Genomic DNA, 21,181 nt, shown 5'->3' on the forward strand with positions numbered 1-21,181 from the left:
TCTTTTCCATGTATGAAATCTAAGAGTCAGTACTGGAATCCAGTGACCTGTACCCCTACTTGAAGATCAGGCCCAGTGTAGTACAGCAAGAACACAAGCTTCCCATGCAGCCAGACATACAATTTTAGAGCAATGCTGTTCAGAGTCCATTTTATCTCTGCCCATTGCAAAGACTAAATAACTCCTCATCCTACCACATTACACAGAGGTTCCCTCGCTCTCACCTGACATAACTTGTTTTGAAAGCCAGCCTGCTCTTGAACTGCTTACAGTAGTGAGTTTACAAGCCCCATCTTTGCATTCCTAGTGCTGCTTTCATATTGGGACATATCTGTCTGCCCTTGGCTTTATGTTCTCCTAGACCACCCTTAGCTGATGCGATTATAAAATAGTTTCTTGTTTTGACATAATATGAGCAGAGGGTGCAAGACGAGTCATAACAAGAAATGCCACACTAAATGAGTAGGCCTGGGAGAGGGACCACATATACTGGACATTTTCAGCTGGAGGATCAGTTCCATTTGTGAATAGCCTGCAGATCAGACAGTTCCAGCACCATCACTAGGGAGTGAAAAACCACCTCCCATACTCCCTTCCATAGAACTGACTACTGTAGAGAGGAGACGTTGGTGCCATGGAACATAGCCTGTAGCACTACTTCTACCACTGACTGGAGGAGATTGGAAACTATGAAGTGCTATTTATTTCGTGGATGGAAGGGTGAAGTATATCAGGATGAGAGAAGACTGCTTAAACAAGAGGAAGTCCTGTCACTTGGGTACAGAGTCCTGAGAGTATTCCTATGGAAAGTATTTGTTCGCAGTCAGACTCCCAGCAAAGACCGGTAACATCTCCTGCCAATGGCAGGTTTAATTTTTGAGCAACAAGCATGTCACAATGACCATATACATTCCAAATTGTTTCTTAATGTCTTCTCACTGAATCCCCTTCAGATACTAAGACAGAGTGCAAAACTGTACATAGTCGGGAAGTAAACAGAAGGCCTAGGGACTTTTGCACAAGAACGCGGGATCTAGAAACAGGAATTGTAAAAGAATTTTAGCCTCGGGAGCTTTAGTAAAAATGGGCCTTAACCACCTTCAGAGAAGAGAATAGTTTTCCTTAAACATCTTACTTTCGCTAATGGTCTCTCCCTCACCATACCCAGGAATGAGTGTTAGAAATGCAAAGGAGGAAAATAAACAACTCATTTAAACACGTTGGATATAATTTACATGTTTACTAAACACTCTTCTTAATAGAGAGATGGTGAGACCAAATTATTTAGCACTTCATTTCTGATGCCAGGTTTCTTTTATAAACGTTCTTTTTTTGTAAATCAAGATATTTAAATCTACATTGCAGTGTACCCCAATACTGAGGAAACTACTCCAGCTTAGTTCAGAATATTTTCATTTTGACGGCGTCTCTCTCTAAAATGGGATTTTGCACTCTCCTATTATGGATTTTTACCCATTCTCTCATAAAAGTATCTATTAGCAGAGAGATTTAGACCATATCAGTCATTTCCCTCACAACATTGTCACGATTTCATCTTAACAACTGGTCTTGTTTCTCTGATTAGGGTGAACAAATTGATTTGTAGTACAGGAACCTTGGGAATAGCTAAAAGGCAAATTTTGGTACTCTATGCAAATTCAGTTCAGTAAGTTACTGCACCCTGTTGGTAAACTCTTCATCATCCGTCACCTGATAATAAGTGTTCTTGGCAGCACATAAAATATAAGGGCAGAGTAAGGAGCCTGATCCAAATATGAATCTTCCCACTGACTTCAACGGTTTTTGGACCAACTCTTTTGAGCATTTTAGAGTACAATCAATACAGGAAGAGATGGCAAGGGAGTTTGCAAAGTGAAGTCTAGTGAATATTTTTTAAGGGGAAAACAAGGGAATGACTGAATTTAGTATTCATGAAAACAAGAGACTAATAGCACTAAGTTGAGTCTATCGTAACAAGGGCTGGTGCTGTGGAAGTGTCACTCAGACAAACAGCACTGCAATGTTCCTGCTTTTAGATCAGTTCCTTGGAGACTTTTCCAGCTAGACACAGTGCTTGCTCAGAGTGAATTATCACAGGGAGAAAGATCCAAAGTATAGTGACATAAATGACAGGTGAAGTAGTAAAGATTATTGTTGAATGTCTGACTCACAATATGAAAGGACTAAAACATCAAAAATTAATGGATGAATAAAGCCGTACATTTTTGCTGATAATGCTGAGGTTATTAGAGATGCACTTCTCCATATGACCAGATGGAAAGCAGTTTTGCAAATAGTCAAGGGAATCATTTCTATTTAAAGATACAGTAAGATTAGGGTATCGAGCTATACTGGTTTACTAGGATTATCTCAGCATCTCTGCAAGATTTGCTGGAACTGGAATGCCCCAGTTTCTCCAAACCCTGGGATGCCGGGTCACCTAAGGAGCGTCCTCCCATTTCCTCTTTACCCAGTGTACTGCTTTGAGTGCTTCATACATCAGCACTTCACACCTGCTTTCCCAGCTTCCTATGAATGTAGTGCATCTGATTAGCAGGGACAAAGGCATCCTTTGGGACTCACAAAGCCTACTCTTGTGGGTGCTCTATGATTGTAGGGGCCTAAATATGTCAGGGCTAATCTATGTATTTTTTTTCCCACAGTAGGTTTCTAGCCCTTTTCCTTATGAAGATATCCTAAAAAGGTAAATCAAGCCCTACAGTTGGAAATTCATAATTGATTTTTTTCCCCTGAAGATCCCATCTACCCCACTACTGTCAACTCAGGCTGGTCTTTTAACATTCATGAAACCCTTGAGCACAAACCTTTTTACTTGGAGCCAGGGGCAAATGAATAAATGAGGGACAAGATAAAAATATATACACTAAATCTGGAGACAGGAGAAAACAATACAGACACAAAGGGGTAAATGTACGAAGTAGTGGAGTGAGGTCAGAGAGGAGGGGAAAACAGCACTCCTAGGCACCCATCACCAGAGTATCCAGGCACAATGTGTCCTGCCTGTTCTTTCGGTTTCAAATGTTTGAAAGGTCCAACGTAAATTAGGAAGAAAAACTGGTTAGAATCTGATCAGGCATGATATGCCTGTCTCATTTAGGGCTTGATTCTGCAGTTTACAAAGCACAGGGGGATCCACTCCACCCATATTAACTTCAGTGAAACGCTGCATGAGTGCAAGGCTCTTCTTATGAGTCGTAAATTGCAGGACCCAGGCCTTAAAGACCAAACATTCACAGAATCGCCAAAAATATACATCTAATTAAAAATTCTGCTATTCCATAGCCTTGTTAGAGTTTGTCTCCCAGGGTGAAGGGAATTCAATTCTACAGAAATGGCTGTCACTATAGGAAAGACAGGTTTCAGCCTGCCAAACTAGGTCAAAGCACTTTCAGCAATCAAATCTCAACTGTATGCTAAAATTGTTGTTGAAGCACAGCGTGTTAATGAGGACAGAATACAGCATCTTTTATAAGGAAGCTCTCTCCTTTTGGATGCACAGCTTTCACTAGAAGGAAACAAAAAATAAACCTTTATGATAAACAACATACTTAAAAACCAAAACAACACACACTGTAATTTAAAAATTAGAGTCAACGTTTTCATTTCCATTCCTAATCTAGAATGAGACGGATTCTAATCTTTGATTTATAGGAATCATTCAGAAACATGGGGGTTCAAAAATATTTTTCTGTTTTTTTTTTTTAATCATTCATGGTTTAAAAATAGAATGTTAATGATCATTGTCTATTTTGTGATAATAAGACAGAAAATATCATATTGCCTCTATATAAATCCATGGTATGCCCACATCTTGAATACTGCATGCAGATGTGGTCACCCCATTTCAAAAAAGATATATTGGAATTGGAAAAGGTTCAGAAAAGGACAAGAAAAATGATTAAGGGTATGGAACGGCTGCCATATGAGGAGAGATTAATAAGACTGAGACATTTCAGCTTGGAAAAGAGACAACTAAGGGTGGATATGATAGAGGTCTATAAAATCATGACTGGTGTGGAGAAAGTAAATAAGGAAGTGTTATTTACTCCTTCTCATAACACAAAAACTAGGGGGTCACCCAATGAAATTAAGTGGTAGCAGGTTTAAAACAAACAAAAGGAAGTATTTTTTCACACAACGCCCAGACAACTGTGGAACTCTTTGCCAGAGGATGTTGTGAAGGCCAAGACTATAACAGGGTTCAAAAAACAACTAGATAAGTTCATGGAGGATAGGTCCATCAATGGCTATTAGCTCGGGGGAGGGGGGGGGGCGCGGCAGCACAGTGATCAAACACCATATTCTGTGTGTCCCTAACCTCTTGTGAAGGCCAAAACTATAACAGGGTTCAAAAAAGAACTAGATATCTTCATGGAGGATACGTCCATCACTGGCTACTAGCCAGGATAGGCGAGGATGGTGTTCCTAGCCTCCGTTTGCCAGAAGCTGGGAATGGGTGACAGGGGATGGATCACTTGTTCATTCCCTCTGGGGCACCTGGGCATTGGTCACTGTTGGAAAACAGGATACTGGGCTAGATGGACCTTTGGTCTGATCCAGTATGGCTGTTCTTATGAAAGCCAGATGAAACAAAACAAAGAACAATGAAGATGGAAATCTGTTTATTTAGCTGAAATGAGGGAAAGACAAACATACACATTGTACAGCAGTTTAGTATATGAGACTGGATACTTTTGAGGTGATCCACAGTCATTTATAAACAGCATCATTATTAAAAGACAGTACATATGAGAAGAAAATTTCTGATAGCAGAAGGCTCTATAATCTATCAGACAAAGGTATAAACACGATCCAATGACTGGAAGCGGATGTTAGATAAATTCAGGCTAGAAACAAGATGGAATTTATTTAAACAGTGAGTGTAATTAACCATTGGAACAACTTACCTAGGGATGTGGAGATTTCTTCAACACTTGAGGTCTTTAAATCAAAATTAGATGTCTTTTAAAAAAAAGCTTTAGCTCAATAAGATATGGGCTTAATACAGGAAACAGTGAAATTCTATAGCCTGTATTCTGCAGGAGGTCAGACTAGTTGATCACAGTGGTCCTTTCTAGCCTTAAAATGTATGAATATGTCCATTATCAAATAAAAATATCAAACCCTGAGATAGTATCAAACTATGTTCCCAAAAATCATTGAAAAGTGATGCTGTTTCAATGGATACTTTTCCAGCATCTTTCCTCCCCCATCATTTACAATTTTTCTGTACAGACGGTTGACTTCTTTTTGGGGGTGGAGGGATGAGAGGTTTTGAAGAAGTTCTAGCTTCTCTCAGCCACATTACACACTAATTTGTCACTAAAAATCCAGAGTGTGTGTTAGCGTGTTTTTTCTCTACACCAAGCCACCCCACCATCTCATGCTAGTAGACTTCAGAGATCCTTCAGATCTCTAGGGAAAGGCTACATAAAACGTTACTAGATGGAAGTATATTTTAGAATTTCACAGGTAATGTTAGAACCCTGATTAGTCAAGGTAATTAAGCCTGTGAGCAATCCCATTGACTTCAGTAGGATGAGTCATGTGCTTAAAGTGAGGTATGTGCTTTAGTGCCTTGCTGAATTGGGGCCCAATTCTGTAAGAGGCTGAGGGCTCTCGACTCCCATTAACTCTAGTGGGAGTCAAGGAAGCTCAGCACCTCACAAGGGCAGGTCTTTACTCTGGGATGCCCATGCCTAAAGGTCTCTGTTCATCTTATCAAAAAAGGAATTAAAACAAATTTACAATAAGCATAGGTAATATGAGCATGAAAGGAGATCCCCGGAGATAGTTAATTAAAATAAACAGAACTGACATGAAAGCAAAAACTGGAAAGGCATCACATCTGATGTCACATCTCCAGTAGATACAGCAGGGGAAAAGCACTGTTCTCTTAACCACAGCACTTTAAACTGACTTTGACAAAATCTGCAGATTAGCAAATAGGAAACTTTTAAAACTGACCGTGTAACCTGGTGCTCTGCACCGCCATATGTGAAATCCAAGTTTGATTCTTGGCTTGGGATCAAATCCTGGCCCCGTTAAAATCAGTGCCATTGTCTTCCGCAGGGCGAGGATTTCACCCCTGGTTTCTAATTATCTCAGGTAGCAGGGGCTAGGTGTGCCAAAGAAGCAGCACAATCAACTGCTGGAGGAGGATGGACTAAAATCACAGTAGTGACTTTTCTGGCTTGTTAAAATAAAAGTGTTGCTGGTCTACAAGAGAGTCTTCATGGATCAAATATATTTGCAACTATAAAATCATCAGGACAAGGGACTCACACTCCAACCCCCACACGTGATTTTGAAAAAATATAAGCAAATATTCATCATCAAGAAACACATCTATTGTGGGGAATTCCAGAGCTCACAATGTCTATAGGGAGATTAAATTTTGCTCAGCTTTCAAATACTGAAAAATGTATGCAGCTCTCTAAATCAACTTTCTGAGAAAAAATTTAACATGTGAAAGTAAGAAAGTAATAAAAATGGCAAACCTTTAGGCCCTTTAACATTTGATAGACCAGGAACTGGATTCGATCTTCAGTTAATTTCTCATGCTTCATTATCTTACTCAAGTCTGTTCCCATAAACGGCATGACTAGGTAGCTAAAGAAAATCGAGTACAAAATAACTCCATCAAGTTTGTCAAAGTGAAACATACCCGTACATTATATCTCAATGAGAATTAGAAATTACAGTCCTTACCATTTAATTAAGCTACTGGTTAATTTGATCTCCCATTTAATTAAATACCTCTAGAACCAAATAATTTCTACTAAAAATAATATGACTTCCCTGCTTTATTTTTATCAATTATGATTGCTTGAAGCAGGTACTGAGTAACTCAATCACTGGTTATAGGAAGTTGTCAATTAACAGGAAATGACAAATTCTGAACAAGATAAAAGAGCCCAAGGAAGATCTTTGTGTGCTTAAAAGATAACTAGATAAAAAGCTCTGTAATTTACACATTGTTTACCTAAAAAGAACTATCATGAGTTATGCAAACCAGTGGGTACTATCCATAACAAGGTCAACTACATACCTCAGTCAAAGTGACAGGAACAAGATCTGATCAAAGTCAGAAGAGGGTATTACTGTGAGACATGATTTCTCAACCTGGAGGTCATGAAAAAGTATCACGGGGTCATGACCACCCTGCACTTCCCATATTTCTAAATGGGAAGGGAGTCCAGGTACAGAAAAGGCTGAGAACTATTGCTGTATGTCAAGTTGATATTTCAGGCCTAGCCTTAAGAATGGGACAGTTTGGGACCTCATGTTTCTGAGGGCCTTCAGTAAGCTCACAATTCAGAATCTAGCCTGATGTCCAACTTTGACAGGAGGGCCAGCCTATAGCAACTACTATAGCCAAATACACTGCCAGCAGTTTAAGGATCAAACCTTAAGGCTGTACCTGCATATAATGAAAACTAGACCCAATTATGAAGTATAGAAATACATTTGGTCATTGTCTGAGCTATAAAGATTTCACCAATTTGTCTTAAAGGGTTTTTCTTTGTTTAAAATCTATGGAGTTTCAATATTTTATGTTCAGTCTTACAATAACTGAGGTTTGCCACACAGTATCAATGTCATTAAGAGAGAAATAGAAAATTTGATTCTCAAATTAAAGAAAGAGCAACAGACATTGAATCGTAAATCACAGAGGAAAGGGAACAATAAGGTAGTTCCAAAGAATTTTGGCTGGAATTTTCAAAAGAGCCTAAGGGAATGAGGCTCCCAAATCCCTTTCAATGGGATTAAGCACCTAACTCCCTCAGACTTCCTTTGGTGCAAAGTTTAAGCAATTTAATTCAAGTACAATGTGGAGAAACAGAAGATAAGTGGAGGAGCAGAGAATGAAACCTCTCTGCTCTCTATCAGTATATTTATGGCACATGAAAAAACATTTCTCACTGATAAAGTGGATGACCTAGACAATAGATTTTAACCTCAAATATATTGGTGTTCCTGAACAATGAAAGCATAGATGGACATATTATTTTTTCCACAATCTTATCAAAGTCAATTATCGAGAGGCTATGAATATTTGAAGTGAGCTAGAAAAAACTTACTGAATGTTCTAGCAAAAACATAGGTTTTAACGAAAAAATCTAAAGGATTTACTAACTATATTTTTGTTATTAATTACTAAATTATTATTATTATTAGAGATATTCAAACATGCTGAAGGGATTCAGAAGCACTGATTCAGGGGTTCTCAAACTGGGGGTCATGACCCCTCAGGGGTTCATAATGTTATGTGAGGGGTCGCACGCGTCAGCCTCTATCTCCAAGCTCTGTTTCACCTCAAGCATTTATAATAGTATTAAATATATAAAAAAAAGTTTTTAATTTATGAGGGTGGTCGCACTCATAAGTTTGCTATGTGAAAGGGGTAGGGTTGCCAACTTTCTAATAGCACAAACCTGAACACCCTAGCCCTGCCCCGCCCCTCCCAGAGGCCGCACCAGCCAGGGAAAGGGCAGGACTGGCCTCTGGGGACCTGAAAGCAAGGTCCTTCAACTTGGGCCTTTTCCTCTCCAAAGGTGACTTCCAGTTTGTACAGTTTTGATCTCTATGTGAGATCAGTCACCAGGTGGCCAGCTCTGCTCTGGCTGCTAGCCGGGGCTGCTGCCTGCTGTGAGTGTGTCTGAGCACTGGGGTGGGAGACTAAAATCCAGATTTTACTATAGTTTTGTAATCTCCACCTTGATCCTTACAACCCTTTGTGGTAAGGGAAAATCCTGGCACCAGAAGCAGCCTGACTCCTGCATGAAGAGGACACCTGCCAACAGTGGTTGTCAGCCCTCTGCAGTGACTGAGGAGTCCAGAGCCATCTCTGAACCTGAGGATCTGTGGCGGAGTTGTGAGTCACCAGTTAACTAGTCAGGGAAATTGTTTGGGAGACCACTTACCAGGAGCACCATTTTGGGGGTGGGGTGGGGGGGACTCAAACTCCTCCTCTCCCCCCTCCCCCCCCCCCAAGTTTTATATTTGAGGTTTGCTAACAGCACATGCCCTAGCCCCAGATGGAGCTCTTAAATGCAAGACAACTTGAGTGTGATAGGTGATGAGTTCTGTGCTGCTCCAAGCTTCCACCTTTGGAGCAGGGAGTTTGTTTATAAACAGAGGCAGGGTGATTAAGATAACAAAAGGCTTGTAATTAAATTAAATTAAGGATCATTAGATGATCCTGAAAGCATTGCCAGGCACTCCAGTTAAAAAATAGGAAACAAAGGGTAGGAATAAATGGTGAGAATAGAGAGAGGTAAATAGTGATGTCCCCCAGGAATCTGTACTGGGACCTGTGCTGTTCAACATATTCTTAAATGATCTGGAAAAAGGAGTAAACAGTGAGGTGGCAAATTTTGCAGAGGATACAAAATTACTGAAGATAGTTAAGTCCAAAGCTGACTGCAAAGAGTTACAAAGGGATCTCACAAAACTAGGTGACTTGGCAACACAATGACAGATGAAATTCAGTGTTGATAAATGCAAAGTAATGCACATGGCAAAATATAGTCCCAACTATACATACAAAATGATGGGGGCTAAATTAGCCGTTACCTGTCAAGAAAGAGATCTTGTGGATAGTCCTCTGAAAACATCTGCTCAATGTGCAGTGGCAATCAAAAAAACTAACAGAATACTGGAACTCATTCGGAAAGGATTAGATAATAAGACAGAAAATATCATATTGCCTCTATATAAATCCATGGTACACTCACATATTACATACTGATGCAGATTTGGTCACCCCATCTCAAACAAAAGATACAGAGAAGGGCAACAGAAATGCTTAGGGGTATGGAACACCTTCCATATGAGGAGAGATTAAAAAGACTGGGACTTTTCAGCTTGGAAAAGAGATGACTAAGGGGGCGGAATATAATAGAGGTCTATAAAATCATGACTGTTGTGGAGAAAGTGAATAAGGAAGTGTTATTTACTCCTTCTCATAACACAAGAACTAGGGGTCACCCAATGAAATTAATAGGCAGCAGGTTTAAAATAAACAAAAGGAAGTATTTCTTCACACAATGCATAGTCAACCTTTGGAACTCCTTGCCAGAGGATGTTGTGAAGGCCAAGACTATAACAGGGTTCAAAAATGAACTAGATAAGTTCATGGAGGATAGGTCCATCAATGGCTATTAGCTCGGAAGGGGGGCGGCGCAGTGATCAAACACCATATTCTGCGTGTCCCTAACCTCTCTTTGCCAGAAGCTGGGAATGGGCAATGGGATGAATCATTTTGATGATTGCCATGTTCTTCTGTTCATTCCCTCTGAAGCATCTGATATTGGTCACTGTTGGAAGACAGGATATTGGGCTAGATGGACCATTGGTCTTCCCTGTATGGCCATTCTGATGTTCTTATATAGATCCCAGATGTATGTGCCTCCCGCTGTAACCCACTAGACCCCACTCCCCTCCCAGACCTGAGACAGAACCCAGGAATCCTGATGGGAGCTCTCTCTCCACAGAGTTAGTAACAAAGTAAGAACATACATTCAAATTTTAAACCTAACCAGTTTCCCTTAAGTGACTTGCCACAAGATGTCAGAACACGTTAGTATTAGCGCTGAGTGGGTCCAATATTTCTTTAATTTTGTTTCTTTCATGTAGGAATTAAATACAATGCTTCTGTCAGCTAATTGTTAAGTTATCTGCCAAAAAACTAGAGTTTTCAAGTGCCTAAGTAAGCCCCTAGAATCACAGTTAAAAGTTGCGCCACCTGACCAAAATCTGAAATGGTTCCACTGCCACTTCCTGAAATGTGTCTTCAAGCCAGGGGGTAAGGGATTTGGAATTTTGTTACCTGCTGCCTATTGGATCTGCAGAGGGACTTACCACATTATCTGACTTGTGAATCTCTTGGGCTGTACTGAACCGAGTCAGCCACATTGCTAAGTGCTGCACAGATGATATTGTGGTCACACATCATCAAGAGCCCCTACAAAGTACGCGCGCCAACAGGACACTAATTTTACATTTGCTATATCAGGTCACATGACTGGGGAAATTCATGGGTATTGCAGGGGCCCTCGTGACCCTGAGAATAGTATTTTACCCTAATATATTTATCTTCTGTTTAATATAAGTACTGTCTTAAATATATTATATGTGTTTGTGTTATTTCATCGAAGTCTCCAATTATCTGGCAAGTAAGTGGTGGTTACCCAGTGATTAGAGTTTTCCTCCCAAGCTGCCCTGGTGACCCTGCCAGGAAGGAGCAAGGGAGTGGAGGCACCACCAAATAAATTCATATGGGAAGAAAAAGAAGTTACACCCTGCTGAATGTATGGCAGGATCCAGAAGAACCCAGGCCTGTCCATCAAAACACATCAGGAGATTGGCACTAAAGGAGGTAACCAGGTGGACAGGGGACACTACATACAATTTGATGTTTCTGAATTTTTAAGAATCAGGATAAAGAACAATCTTTTGGGAGAAACACACAGGTGTGGTACAATAAAACAGAAAGTTTGAATATCCAGTATTTCTGGATATTATTGGAAACAAATTACAATGGAGTCTCAGATTATGGCCAGTAAGGTTCAGAGACAAAGGAATTAGCTGCAATGTAGGATTCCAGAACAAAATCTCAATTTAACATTGTTTTAAACATGCCTCTAGGATACGAAGATCACTAAAATCTACATAAATAAATAGGCTTCATTCTTCCAAGGCCCTGCACAAGCAGCATGTTTCAGGATTGCGTCAGTCAAGAGAAGACAAGACTGACTCAGGGTTATCTAGACATAGCTAAACTGAGACACTCGGTCCAGCCCATCTTTGGCAGAATTCCAGCCCAACTAAGGCTGTGTGGTCTATCTCTATGTTATCCTAGAGATTCCTATATGCTCTTAAAATTCACCACCTGGTTATAAATCCAAGGTCCCAGGAGCTTGTTGGAATAACAACATTCATCAAGGAAGAAAGGGAAATTAATCGAGGAAAATATTTTACTTCAGTTGCATAGTTATCTGTTAAATGTTTTTACTTCCAAAAGTGTAGTTGAATATTAGGAGGTAAGTCCTGCTCTAGATGTAACAGTTCAAATTCATTGAGCAGCAGAGACCTTTGTTTTATTGACAGTAATTTTATAAACAGCTATTATTTGAGTACTAATACGCACAAAGGTTGATTTTAATATTAATTCTCCATTGATACAATTCAGACTGTTTTCTCATTTTATTTTCTATTTCTTTAAAAACATGCTGGGCTTATTTGGACTGGATACAAAGCTCATAGTTAATTCCAAAACTGGAGTTCTTAAAGAAGTCTGATGGCATTAGGTGCAAAACCCCCAATTAATTTCAAGGGGAGCTGGGCACCTAACTTCCTTAAATTCCTTTAAGAATTCCAGACTAATCCCTACAAATAGGCGGCTATAAAGAAGCACTTGACAGCACCAAAAATAGTGACACCACAGACTACATTATAGTTCCCACTGTGCAGATACAAGAGCTATTCCTAGGGGAATTCCACACCAGTGCATGTGTGCAGAATTCACACCCGTCACACATTTCTTTGCTTCCCCACAGAAAAATGACTTTCTGACAAGGAAGCAAAGGGAAGCAGCAAGAGTAGTTACGTGCCCCTTCCCAGCAGCGCAGGCTGTCATTTCAGGTGCCAAGAGCAGTTGTTGGAGAGAGGAATCACTGGGGGGGGGGGGGGGGTCTGGGGACACCCCAGCTGGTGCCAGATCAGACCCTCCAGGAGCCAGGGACAGGTCAGACCCATCCCCCATTCACCCAACCCCTGTGCCTCTGGACCCCCTATACTCAGATCCCCCCCTCGATAAGCTTCACTTTCTGCACCCAGAACCCCACCACCAAGCCCCCTGGACCCCCCTACTGACCCCCACCCCTGCACCCAGAACACTGTCTACCAAGCCTCAACCCCCAGTACCCAGAACCCCCTCCACTCCTACGGAGCCCCTGCGCATCCAGATTTTCCCCCCGCACCCAGACCCTCACTGAGCCACCCACTCGCAGACTGCCCGATACAGAACCCTCTCACCCCACACCTGGATTCTCCCACACTAAGCCCCTCCGCACTTAGATCCTGCCAGGCTGAGCCTGCATGCCCACACCTGCTGTGCCTGGTGTGGAGGGGCAGGGGCCCAGGGCGTTTCTGGGGCAGGCCTGGCCCTTTCACTGTGTGAGGGTCAGGTGCAGCCTCACCGCTAAGTCTATGTCCTGGGGAGATGTGGGGAAAGCAGGGTAATCTCCCACCTCTGTGCAGTCAGCGGCCTGTGCTCCCCACTGCCATGTTGGAGCCTCCACATTTATTTATTGACAAATAAAATGAGCAGAATTTTAAAATATTGTGCACAGAACTTTTATTTTTTTGGTGCAGAATTTTTAATTTTTTTGGTGCAGAATTCCCTCAGGAGTAAAGAGCAGGCAAGAGACAGTGCAAAGTCCTGCATTCTCGCCTCCCTCACTTCCATACTTGTTCAGGAAGCAACTACAGACCAAGGCTCTGATCCTGCAAAGACTTATGGAAGAAGAGGTGGATGAGGCTTTTTTTTAAACAACTAACAAAATCATCCAAAGCACAGGACTTGGTGGTGATGGGGGACTTCAACTATGTAGACATCTGTTCAGAAAATAATACGGTGGGTCACAGATTATCCAACAAGTTCTTGGAATGTATTGGAGACAATATTTTAGTTCAGAAAGTGGAGAAAGCTACTAGGGGAGAGGCTGTTTTAGATTTGATTTTGACAAATACGGGAGGAACTGGTTGAAAATTTGAAAGTGGAAGACAGCTTAGGTAAAAGTGGCCATGAAATAGTAGAGTTCATGATTGTAGGAGGGAAAACAGCACAAAAAAGCTAAAGGATTTCAAGAACTCAGGGAGTTGGTAGGTAAGATCCCATGGGAAGCAAGTCTAAGGGGAACAACAGTTCAAAAGAGTTGGCAGTTTTTCAGAGACATTATTAAAGGCAGAAGAGCAAACTATCCCACTGTATAGGAAAGATAGGAAGTATGGCACTAGACCGGGGATCGGCAACCTTTGGCACGCGACTCGCCAGGGTAAGCACCCTGGCGGGCCGAGACAGTTTGTTTACCTGCCACGTCTGCAGGTTGGGCCGATCGCGGCTCCCATTGGCCACGGTTTGCCATTCCAGGCTAATGGGGGCGGCGGGAAGCGGTGCAGGCCGAGGGATGTGCCGGTGGGAGCCGCGATCAGCCGAACCTGCAGACGCAGCAGGTAAACAACCGGCCCGGCCCATCAGGGTGCTTACCCTGGCGAGCCGCGTGCCACAGGTTGCTGATCCCTGCAATAGACCACCCTGGCTTAATCAAGAGATCTTCAATGATCTGAAACTCAAAAAAGTCCTACAAAAAGTGAAAACTAGGCCAAATTACAAAGGATGAATATAAACAAATAACACAGATATGTAGGGACAAAATTAGAAAGGCCAAGGCACGAAATGAGATTAAACTAGTGTGACAAAGTTCTGTCCTTGACTCCATGGGTCCTGCATTTCCTGATGGATTCTGCTAGCCTCAGAGGCTCACTGCAACCCTCCACATAGCCCTTCTCTCTCTAGAGGCAAGGGTCACAGTCTACTGAGCCATTTTCATCATAAGCCAGCAAGGGAGATAAGGAGAAACAACCCTCCCTCGCACAGTCTCTGTTGTCTCCCAGTATCAGTGATTAATCAGAGACATTATTAAGGGCAGAAGAGCAAACTATCCCACTGTATAGGAAAGATAGGAAGTATGGCACTAGACCAGGGATCGGCAACTTTGGCACGCGACTCGCCAGGGTAAGCACCCTGGCGGGCCGAGACGGTTTGTTTACCTGCCACATCTGCAGGTAAACAGGAGGGTGGGGGGAGCCCAGGCCCAGCCTCTACTCCGGGCTCCAGCCCAGGGACCCTAAAATTAGCAGCTATGGAAGCTGACTTTTTGGAAATAGAACGTGTACAATTCCCTGGGCTACTTCCGCACAGCAGCCCCCCACTCAATACCTTCTTCACAATTACCTCAGGGCCTCCTTCCTTGCACCTGATATGGATTCGTACCCTATTTCATTCCTCCAACAGCACAGCTCCCTCCTATAGCTCCTGACACCCACACCGCACTAACTAACTGGGAGGCTTTTAACTAGTTCCAGCCAGTCTCTGATTGGCTTCAGGTGTCCCAATCAATCTAGCTATCTCCACGACCTTCTAGAAGGATCTTAATTGGCCCCAGGTGTCTTGATTAACCCGAAGCAACTGCCATTTGGTTACCATGGACAGGACAGGGTAGGCCCATGACTCAATGGGGGGGGGGGGGGAATAATAACAGTAAATGTGGAAATGGCAGAAATATGAAATGACTTTTTTCTTTCAGTTTTCACCAAAAAGATTAGTAACGATTGGATGTCTAACATAGTGAATGCCAGTGAAAATGAGGTAGAATCAGAGGCTAAAATAGGGAAAGAACAAGTTAAAAGTTACTAAGACAAGTTAGATGTCTTCAAGTCACTGGGGCCTGATGAAATACATCCTAGAATACTCAAGGAGCTGACTGATGGGGTATCTGAGCCATTAGAGATTATCTTCAAAAAGTCATGGAAGACGGGAGAGATTCCAGAGAACTGGAAAAGGGCATATATAGTGCCTATCTATAAAAAGGGAAATAAGGGGAATTACAGACCAGTCAGCTTAACTTCAGTACCTGGAAAGATAATGGAGCAAATAATTAAGCATCAATTTGCAGACACCTAGAAGATAATGAGGTGATAAGTTACAATCAGCATGGATTTGTCAAGAACAAATCATGTCAAACCACCCTAATAGCTTTCTCTGACAGGGTAACAAGCCTTGTGGATAGGGGAGAAGCGGTAGATGTGGTATATCTTGACTTTAGTAAGGCTTTTGATACTCTCTCACATGACCTTCTCATAAACAAACTAGGGAAATACAATCTAGATGGAGCTACTGTAAGGTAGGTGCATAACTGGTTGGAATACCATTCCCAGAGAGTAGTTATCAGTGGTTCACAGTCAAGCTGGAAGGGCATAAAGAGTGGGGTCCTGCAGGAATCAGTTCTGGGTCCAGTTCTGTTCAATATCTTCATCAATTATTTAGATAATGGCATAGAGTGTACACTTATAAAATTTGTGGCGATACCAAGTTGGGAGGGGTTGAAAGTGCTTTGGAGGACAGAATTAAAATTCAAAATGATCAGGACAAACTGAAGAAACTGTCTGAAGAAAATAGGATGAATTTCAATAATGACGAATGCAAAGTACTCCACTGAGGAAGGAACAATCAGTTGCACACATACTAGATGGGAGATGACTGCCTGAGAGGGAGTACTGCAGAGAGGGATCTGGGAGTCAGAGTGAATCACAAACTAAATGTGAGTGAACAGTGTAACACTGTTGCAAAAAAAGTGATCATCATTCTGGGATGTATTAGCAGGAGTGTTGTAAGCAAGACACAAGAAGCAATTCTTCCGCTCTTCTCCACCCTGATTAGACCTCAACTGGATTACTGTGTCCAATTCTGGGCGCCACATTTCAGGAAAGATGTGGACAAATTGGAGAAAGTCCAGAGAAGAGCAACAAAAATTATTAAAGGTTTAGAAAATATGACCTCTGAGGGAAGACTGAAAAAATTGGGTTTGTTTAGTTTGGAGAAGAGAAGACTGAGAGGGGGCATGATAACAGTTTTCAAGTACATCAAAGGTTGTTACAAGGAGCAGGGGGGAAATTATTCTCCTGAACCTCTGAGGATAGGACAAGAAACAGTCGGCTTAAATTGCAGCAAGAGCGGTTTAGGTTGGATATTAGGAAAAACGTCTTAACTGTCAGGATGGTTAAGCACTGGAATAAATTGCCCAAGGAGGTTGTGGAATCTCCATCAATGGAGATTTTTAAGAGTAAGTTAGACAAACACCTGTCGGGGATGGTCTAGAGATAGTACTTAGTCCTGCCATGAGTGCAGGGGACAGGACTAGATGACCTCTCAAGGTCCTTTCCAGTCCTACGATTCTATGATAAAGTTAACTGTATGTTCCATGGGTAGCCCTAATAAAGCAACACAACTACTCACAGTGCAGAAAGTTCAATGTAAGCATGAATCTTTGCAGGATCAGGGTCCTATCTTCGCACTTCTTGAGGTAAAGGGCTGGGGAGGGGTGGGTATGTGGGGAAAATGGTCAGGTGTCACCTGGGAGAGCACGTGGGGTCTCAGAAGGGGTGGGCTTTAGCTCCAATACGTCTTCCACATTGTCTGGCAGATTGATGCTGATGGCAGACCTCAGTGTATCCTTCCCTCTAAAAAGAAGGAGTAGGAGCCACATCAGCGTATGCTCCTTCCAATTCCTAAAGGATTCACACAGACATAACACCCCAGGGGACTGGCAATGGTGGAACTGCCTGACCCAGCACTGCTGTTTCTAGCCACGAGGCAGCTGCATTATAGCAAGATCAAATTCATATCACAGACCAAACAAGCTCCCACATGACTAGTTAGCAAAATGTAAACAATCAAATCTCCCCTTGAATGACTCATCTGACCTTCAATGCACAAAAGCTTCCCCTCAATTTCTGTTTTAACTGTAAACACATTTGTACTTGCTTACAACACATTTGCAGCAGACTGCTGCACTTCTAGTAATTAAAAAAGCCTCCATCCGCCTCTTGCACCCTCAAAACTCCTGGGTGATGTTTTACCCAGCCTGCTAGGCCCATTAGACTGTAAGGTCTCTGCCTCAAAGGCATGCGTGGGTAGAGGGGGCACTCAGTCCACATGTTTGGGCTTAACCCAATTTTTGTGTTTCGTTTTCTGCTGTTTTATTTTTAACTTTGTATTTTTAAACAACTTGGGATAGATTTGTATTACCAGAGGAGTGATTTCAAAACATTTTGGATCCGATTCTGATCCCAGGTATAATAGAGGAAACATACTACAATCTACTGAAGGTAACGGGTTTACTCTAGATGTACATCAGAATTTGGCCCTTTGTTTTTCTGATATGAAATCAATACGTTAAGCCTAGGATTTTCAAAGGTGCCTAAGGGAGGGATGTACCAATTTCCATGGTGTTTCAATCGCAGGTAGGCACCTAACTCTCTTACAATCCTTTGAAATTTTATAGATATGCACATAATACTTACATTAAAGTTTCAGAGTAGAAGCCGTGTTAGTCTGTATCCGCAAAAAGAACAGGAGTACTTGTGGCACCTTAGAGACTAACAAATTTATTAGAGCATAAGCTTTTGTGGACTAAGTGGGCTGTAGTCCACGAAAGCTTATGCTCTAATAAATTTGTTAGTCTCTAAGGTGCCACAAGTACTCCTGTTCTTTTTACATTAAAGTGAAATTCAAAAATAAACTATAATCTAATGCCTACGATTTCCCATAGAATCAAAAACTTACAAATCATTAAATTTCTCCAGTGTTACATCTGGTGTGAACACATCCAATATTCCAATAACCTAAAAACAGGAGAGAGAAAAAAAACAGAAATATATGGATTAAAATTTTATCAAAACAAAATCCCCAAGCCACATAATAAATGAAGAAATATAGTGGAGAACATTACCAAAATGAGACATTAGTTACAAACATAATGATGAGAACTGGCTTGCCTATAGCAAAACACAGAACTTCTAGTGTAAAACAGGTCTGTCACCCATTATCCATCAATTTTCATCTCCATCACTAGGTCTGCTTGACCTAAGGATAAATAAGCTTTAAATATACAGTTTTTTTATATATAAGCAAGGTTGAGTGATAATTATATAAAACAGCCGATAAAACCTCTCATCCTGAAGGATTCCAAAGTGTTTTACAAACAAACTAAAACTTTGCCACACTGTACACACAGGAATAGTCCATCATTGTTATTCAGTCACCTCTGGGGAAAAGTGAGCCAACTGTGGGTCAATGCATAGTAACACTAAACAATTTAGGATAGCAAATAAATTTTCCAAATTCATCTGCAGGGAAATTTTGGTAGGCAGAATATAATTCCCAGAATGGAATTTGGTCAGGACCCTGGGACTAAACTTGTTTATTCCTGTGAAAAGGGCTAATTGGCCTTAAGTGACCATAAGTCATCAAGAATGCAACTGGGAATTTAACAGCTCTATATCTTGGATTCTCCTTAACAATACTCTGTATGTCTTAACAAAACTGTAATAAAATGTATAAAATAAACATGTCTTTCCTGATTTTCCACTAGTAAATCCTTCAGTGGAATGAGACCAGTTGGCTGGATATACTTACAATCACTGCCAATACTCCACTCAAGTAAATTAACCATCAGTAAATTAAATATTGGAAAAATACAATAATCAGGACTAGCAGCTTATCATGCTTTGGAGCATTGCTACGAAATTAAGGATCAACATTAGAAACTATTTTAAAACCTGCTTTGAGAAATGCCAAATTGCCTCTTTCCTTCCAGTACTTAAGAGGTATTACCAAAGATCTTTAAAAAACAAAACAGGAAGTACAGCGAAGAAGGGGTGAAATAAATAAAGATAAGGAATAGGATTTGTTTCATTTAAATTTTTAAATATAAAAAGTCTTCTCTCCCCTTCAAAAATCCCTTACACACAAACTGTCACCTTTTTCAATTATTTCAAAAGTTTACAGGAGGAGTTCTTAAAGTTAGCCTGGACGCAATCAAAATACTATGGTGATGAATGCGGTAGAAACCCCTACATATTAAATACCCCAATACAAAAGCTTTATCTCTGCATCCATGCTGAATCCTTGGAAGCTCTACTAAGCATGTCATTTTCCTGGAGTTTGTAATATAGTTCTTTTAATGGCTTCAAAAAGACAATACAAAAATGAAAGAATCATCCCACTAAACATTAATAAGACCCATTACTAGACCATCAAAAATAAAGTAAAAGAGGATGTATGTATTCAAAACCATGCTCTAAAGTGCCGAGGTTATAGCAAGTATTTTATTTTTCAGATTTCTACAGCAGATTTTTATAAATATCCACCATAGAAACTTTTCACTCATGATGCAGAAAGTGACACCAAAGCTGAATCATGGAATTCTAATGATTAAAACTGTGCATGTACACTTTTCTAAAGCTGTACCTTGCTGAATCTAAATTTCAAAAATTCTTAAAATATATATAGATAGCATCTAAAGAGTGTGTCATTAGAAACGGAAAGTTAGTATTTGAACTTCAACGTGGTCCATCAAGTGCTTTCTCTTCCCATTAAAACCCCCTACTTCCTGTGAAGAAGTGATCCTTGTCCTCTAACCAATAAGCTTTCTGTGTCCTCATTTACCCGAACTGTTGTCCTATGTCTTGTCTATTTTAGATTGTAAGCTACATGATGGTGACAGCAGGCTTCAGCAGGAAAAGTAATTGATACCGCAGAAGATGAGGCAATGTATGCATGCTGCACCATATGGATTTGCAACCAGTATCCTTAAGGCAAACAAAGCATGGGAACCTGTATTATGCTCCTGTTCTTATTGTGAAAGATGGGAAGCTGGAAAAGGTGTTTCAACAGAAAATACCAGCCAAAAATCGCTCATTAAAATTCCCCTTCATCTCCCATTAAAGTCAGTGGGAGTATATTAGTTACTTGGACTATCCTGTTCGTTAAAAGCAGGATTTGTCCTGAGAGGCAAAGAACTGAGCTCGTACTTTTCAGGTAAACTGGCAAACTAATTGAGACAAGCTTGTCATCTGTCTTTGTTGTTGCAAATCCTCTGAATTGAAAAGACCAGGGAAAGAGCAGCAACTCCATTCTAAACATCTTGAAGGAAATTTCAAAAGACCAATGTAGAGAGCAAAATAGGAACTGAACACAGAATATTTTTATAAACATACAATGGATGGTAGTTCCTCTTAGTCATACCCATTTGAGTCGATAAACTAGTTTCTTCTTTTTCATAATGGATATTCTAAAGCAACATCATTGAAACGGATAAGTCAGACTAAGAATAATTAATCATTTATAAATATCAAAGAGAGAACTCTGTTTCCTTCTCATCAGTGACCTTTATTTAACAGCTGTGTTTCAGAGTGTTTTTCCCAAACTAGAATATAGTTATTAATATTTCCATTTATGTCACAGCTTACTACAGATACAAAATAAAATAAATACTCTAAGGAAGATGTAATTTCAGTGACTAATGGAAAT

At 40.9% G+C, this 21,181-nt stretch overlaps 1 protein-coding gene across 2 annotated transcripts in view; it reads right to left on the minus strand.

The window, feature by feature from the left end:
• Window positions 1-21,181, minus strand: part of MAPK12 (mitogen-activated protein kinase 12) — a 77,338-nt gene that overhangs the window by 31,125 nt on the left and 25,032 nt on the right. For both annotated transcript variants that reach the window (XM_054022610.1, XM_054022619.1), the window contains exons 3-4: window positions 18,434-18,492; window positions 6,522-6,633 (exon numbers count right to left, since the gene is read on the minus strand). In XM_054022610.1, the coding sequence (XP_053878585.1) occupies window positions 6,522-6,633; window positions 18,434-18,492 (171 nt within the window). The remainder of the gene's footprint in view (window positions 1-6,521; window positions 6,634-18,433; window positions 18,493-21,181) is intronic.

The sequence above is a fragment of the Malaclemys terrapin genome, chromosome 1, assembly GCF_027887155.1.
Source record: "Malaclemys terrapin pileata isolate rMalTer1 chromosome 1, rMalTer1.hap1, whole genome shotgun sequence".
NCBI lineage: Eukaryota > Metazoa > Chordata > Testudines > Emydidae > Malaclemys > Malaclemys terrapin.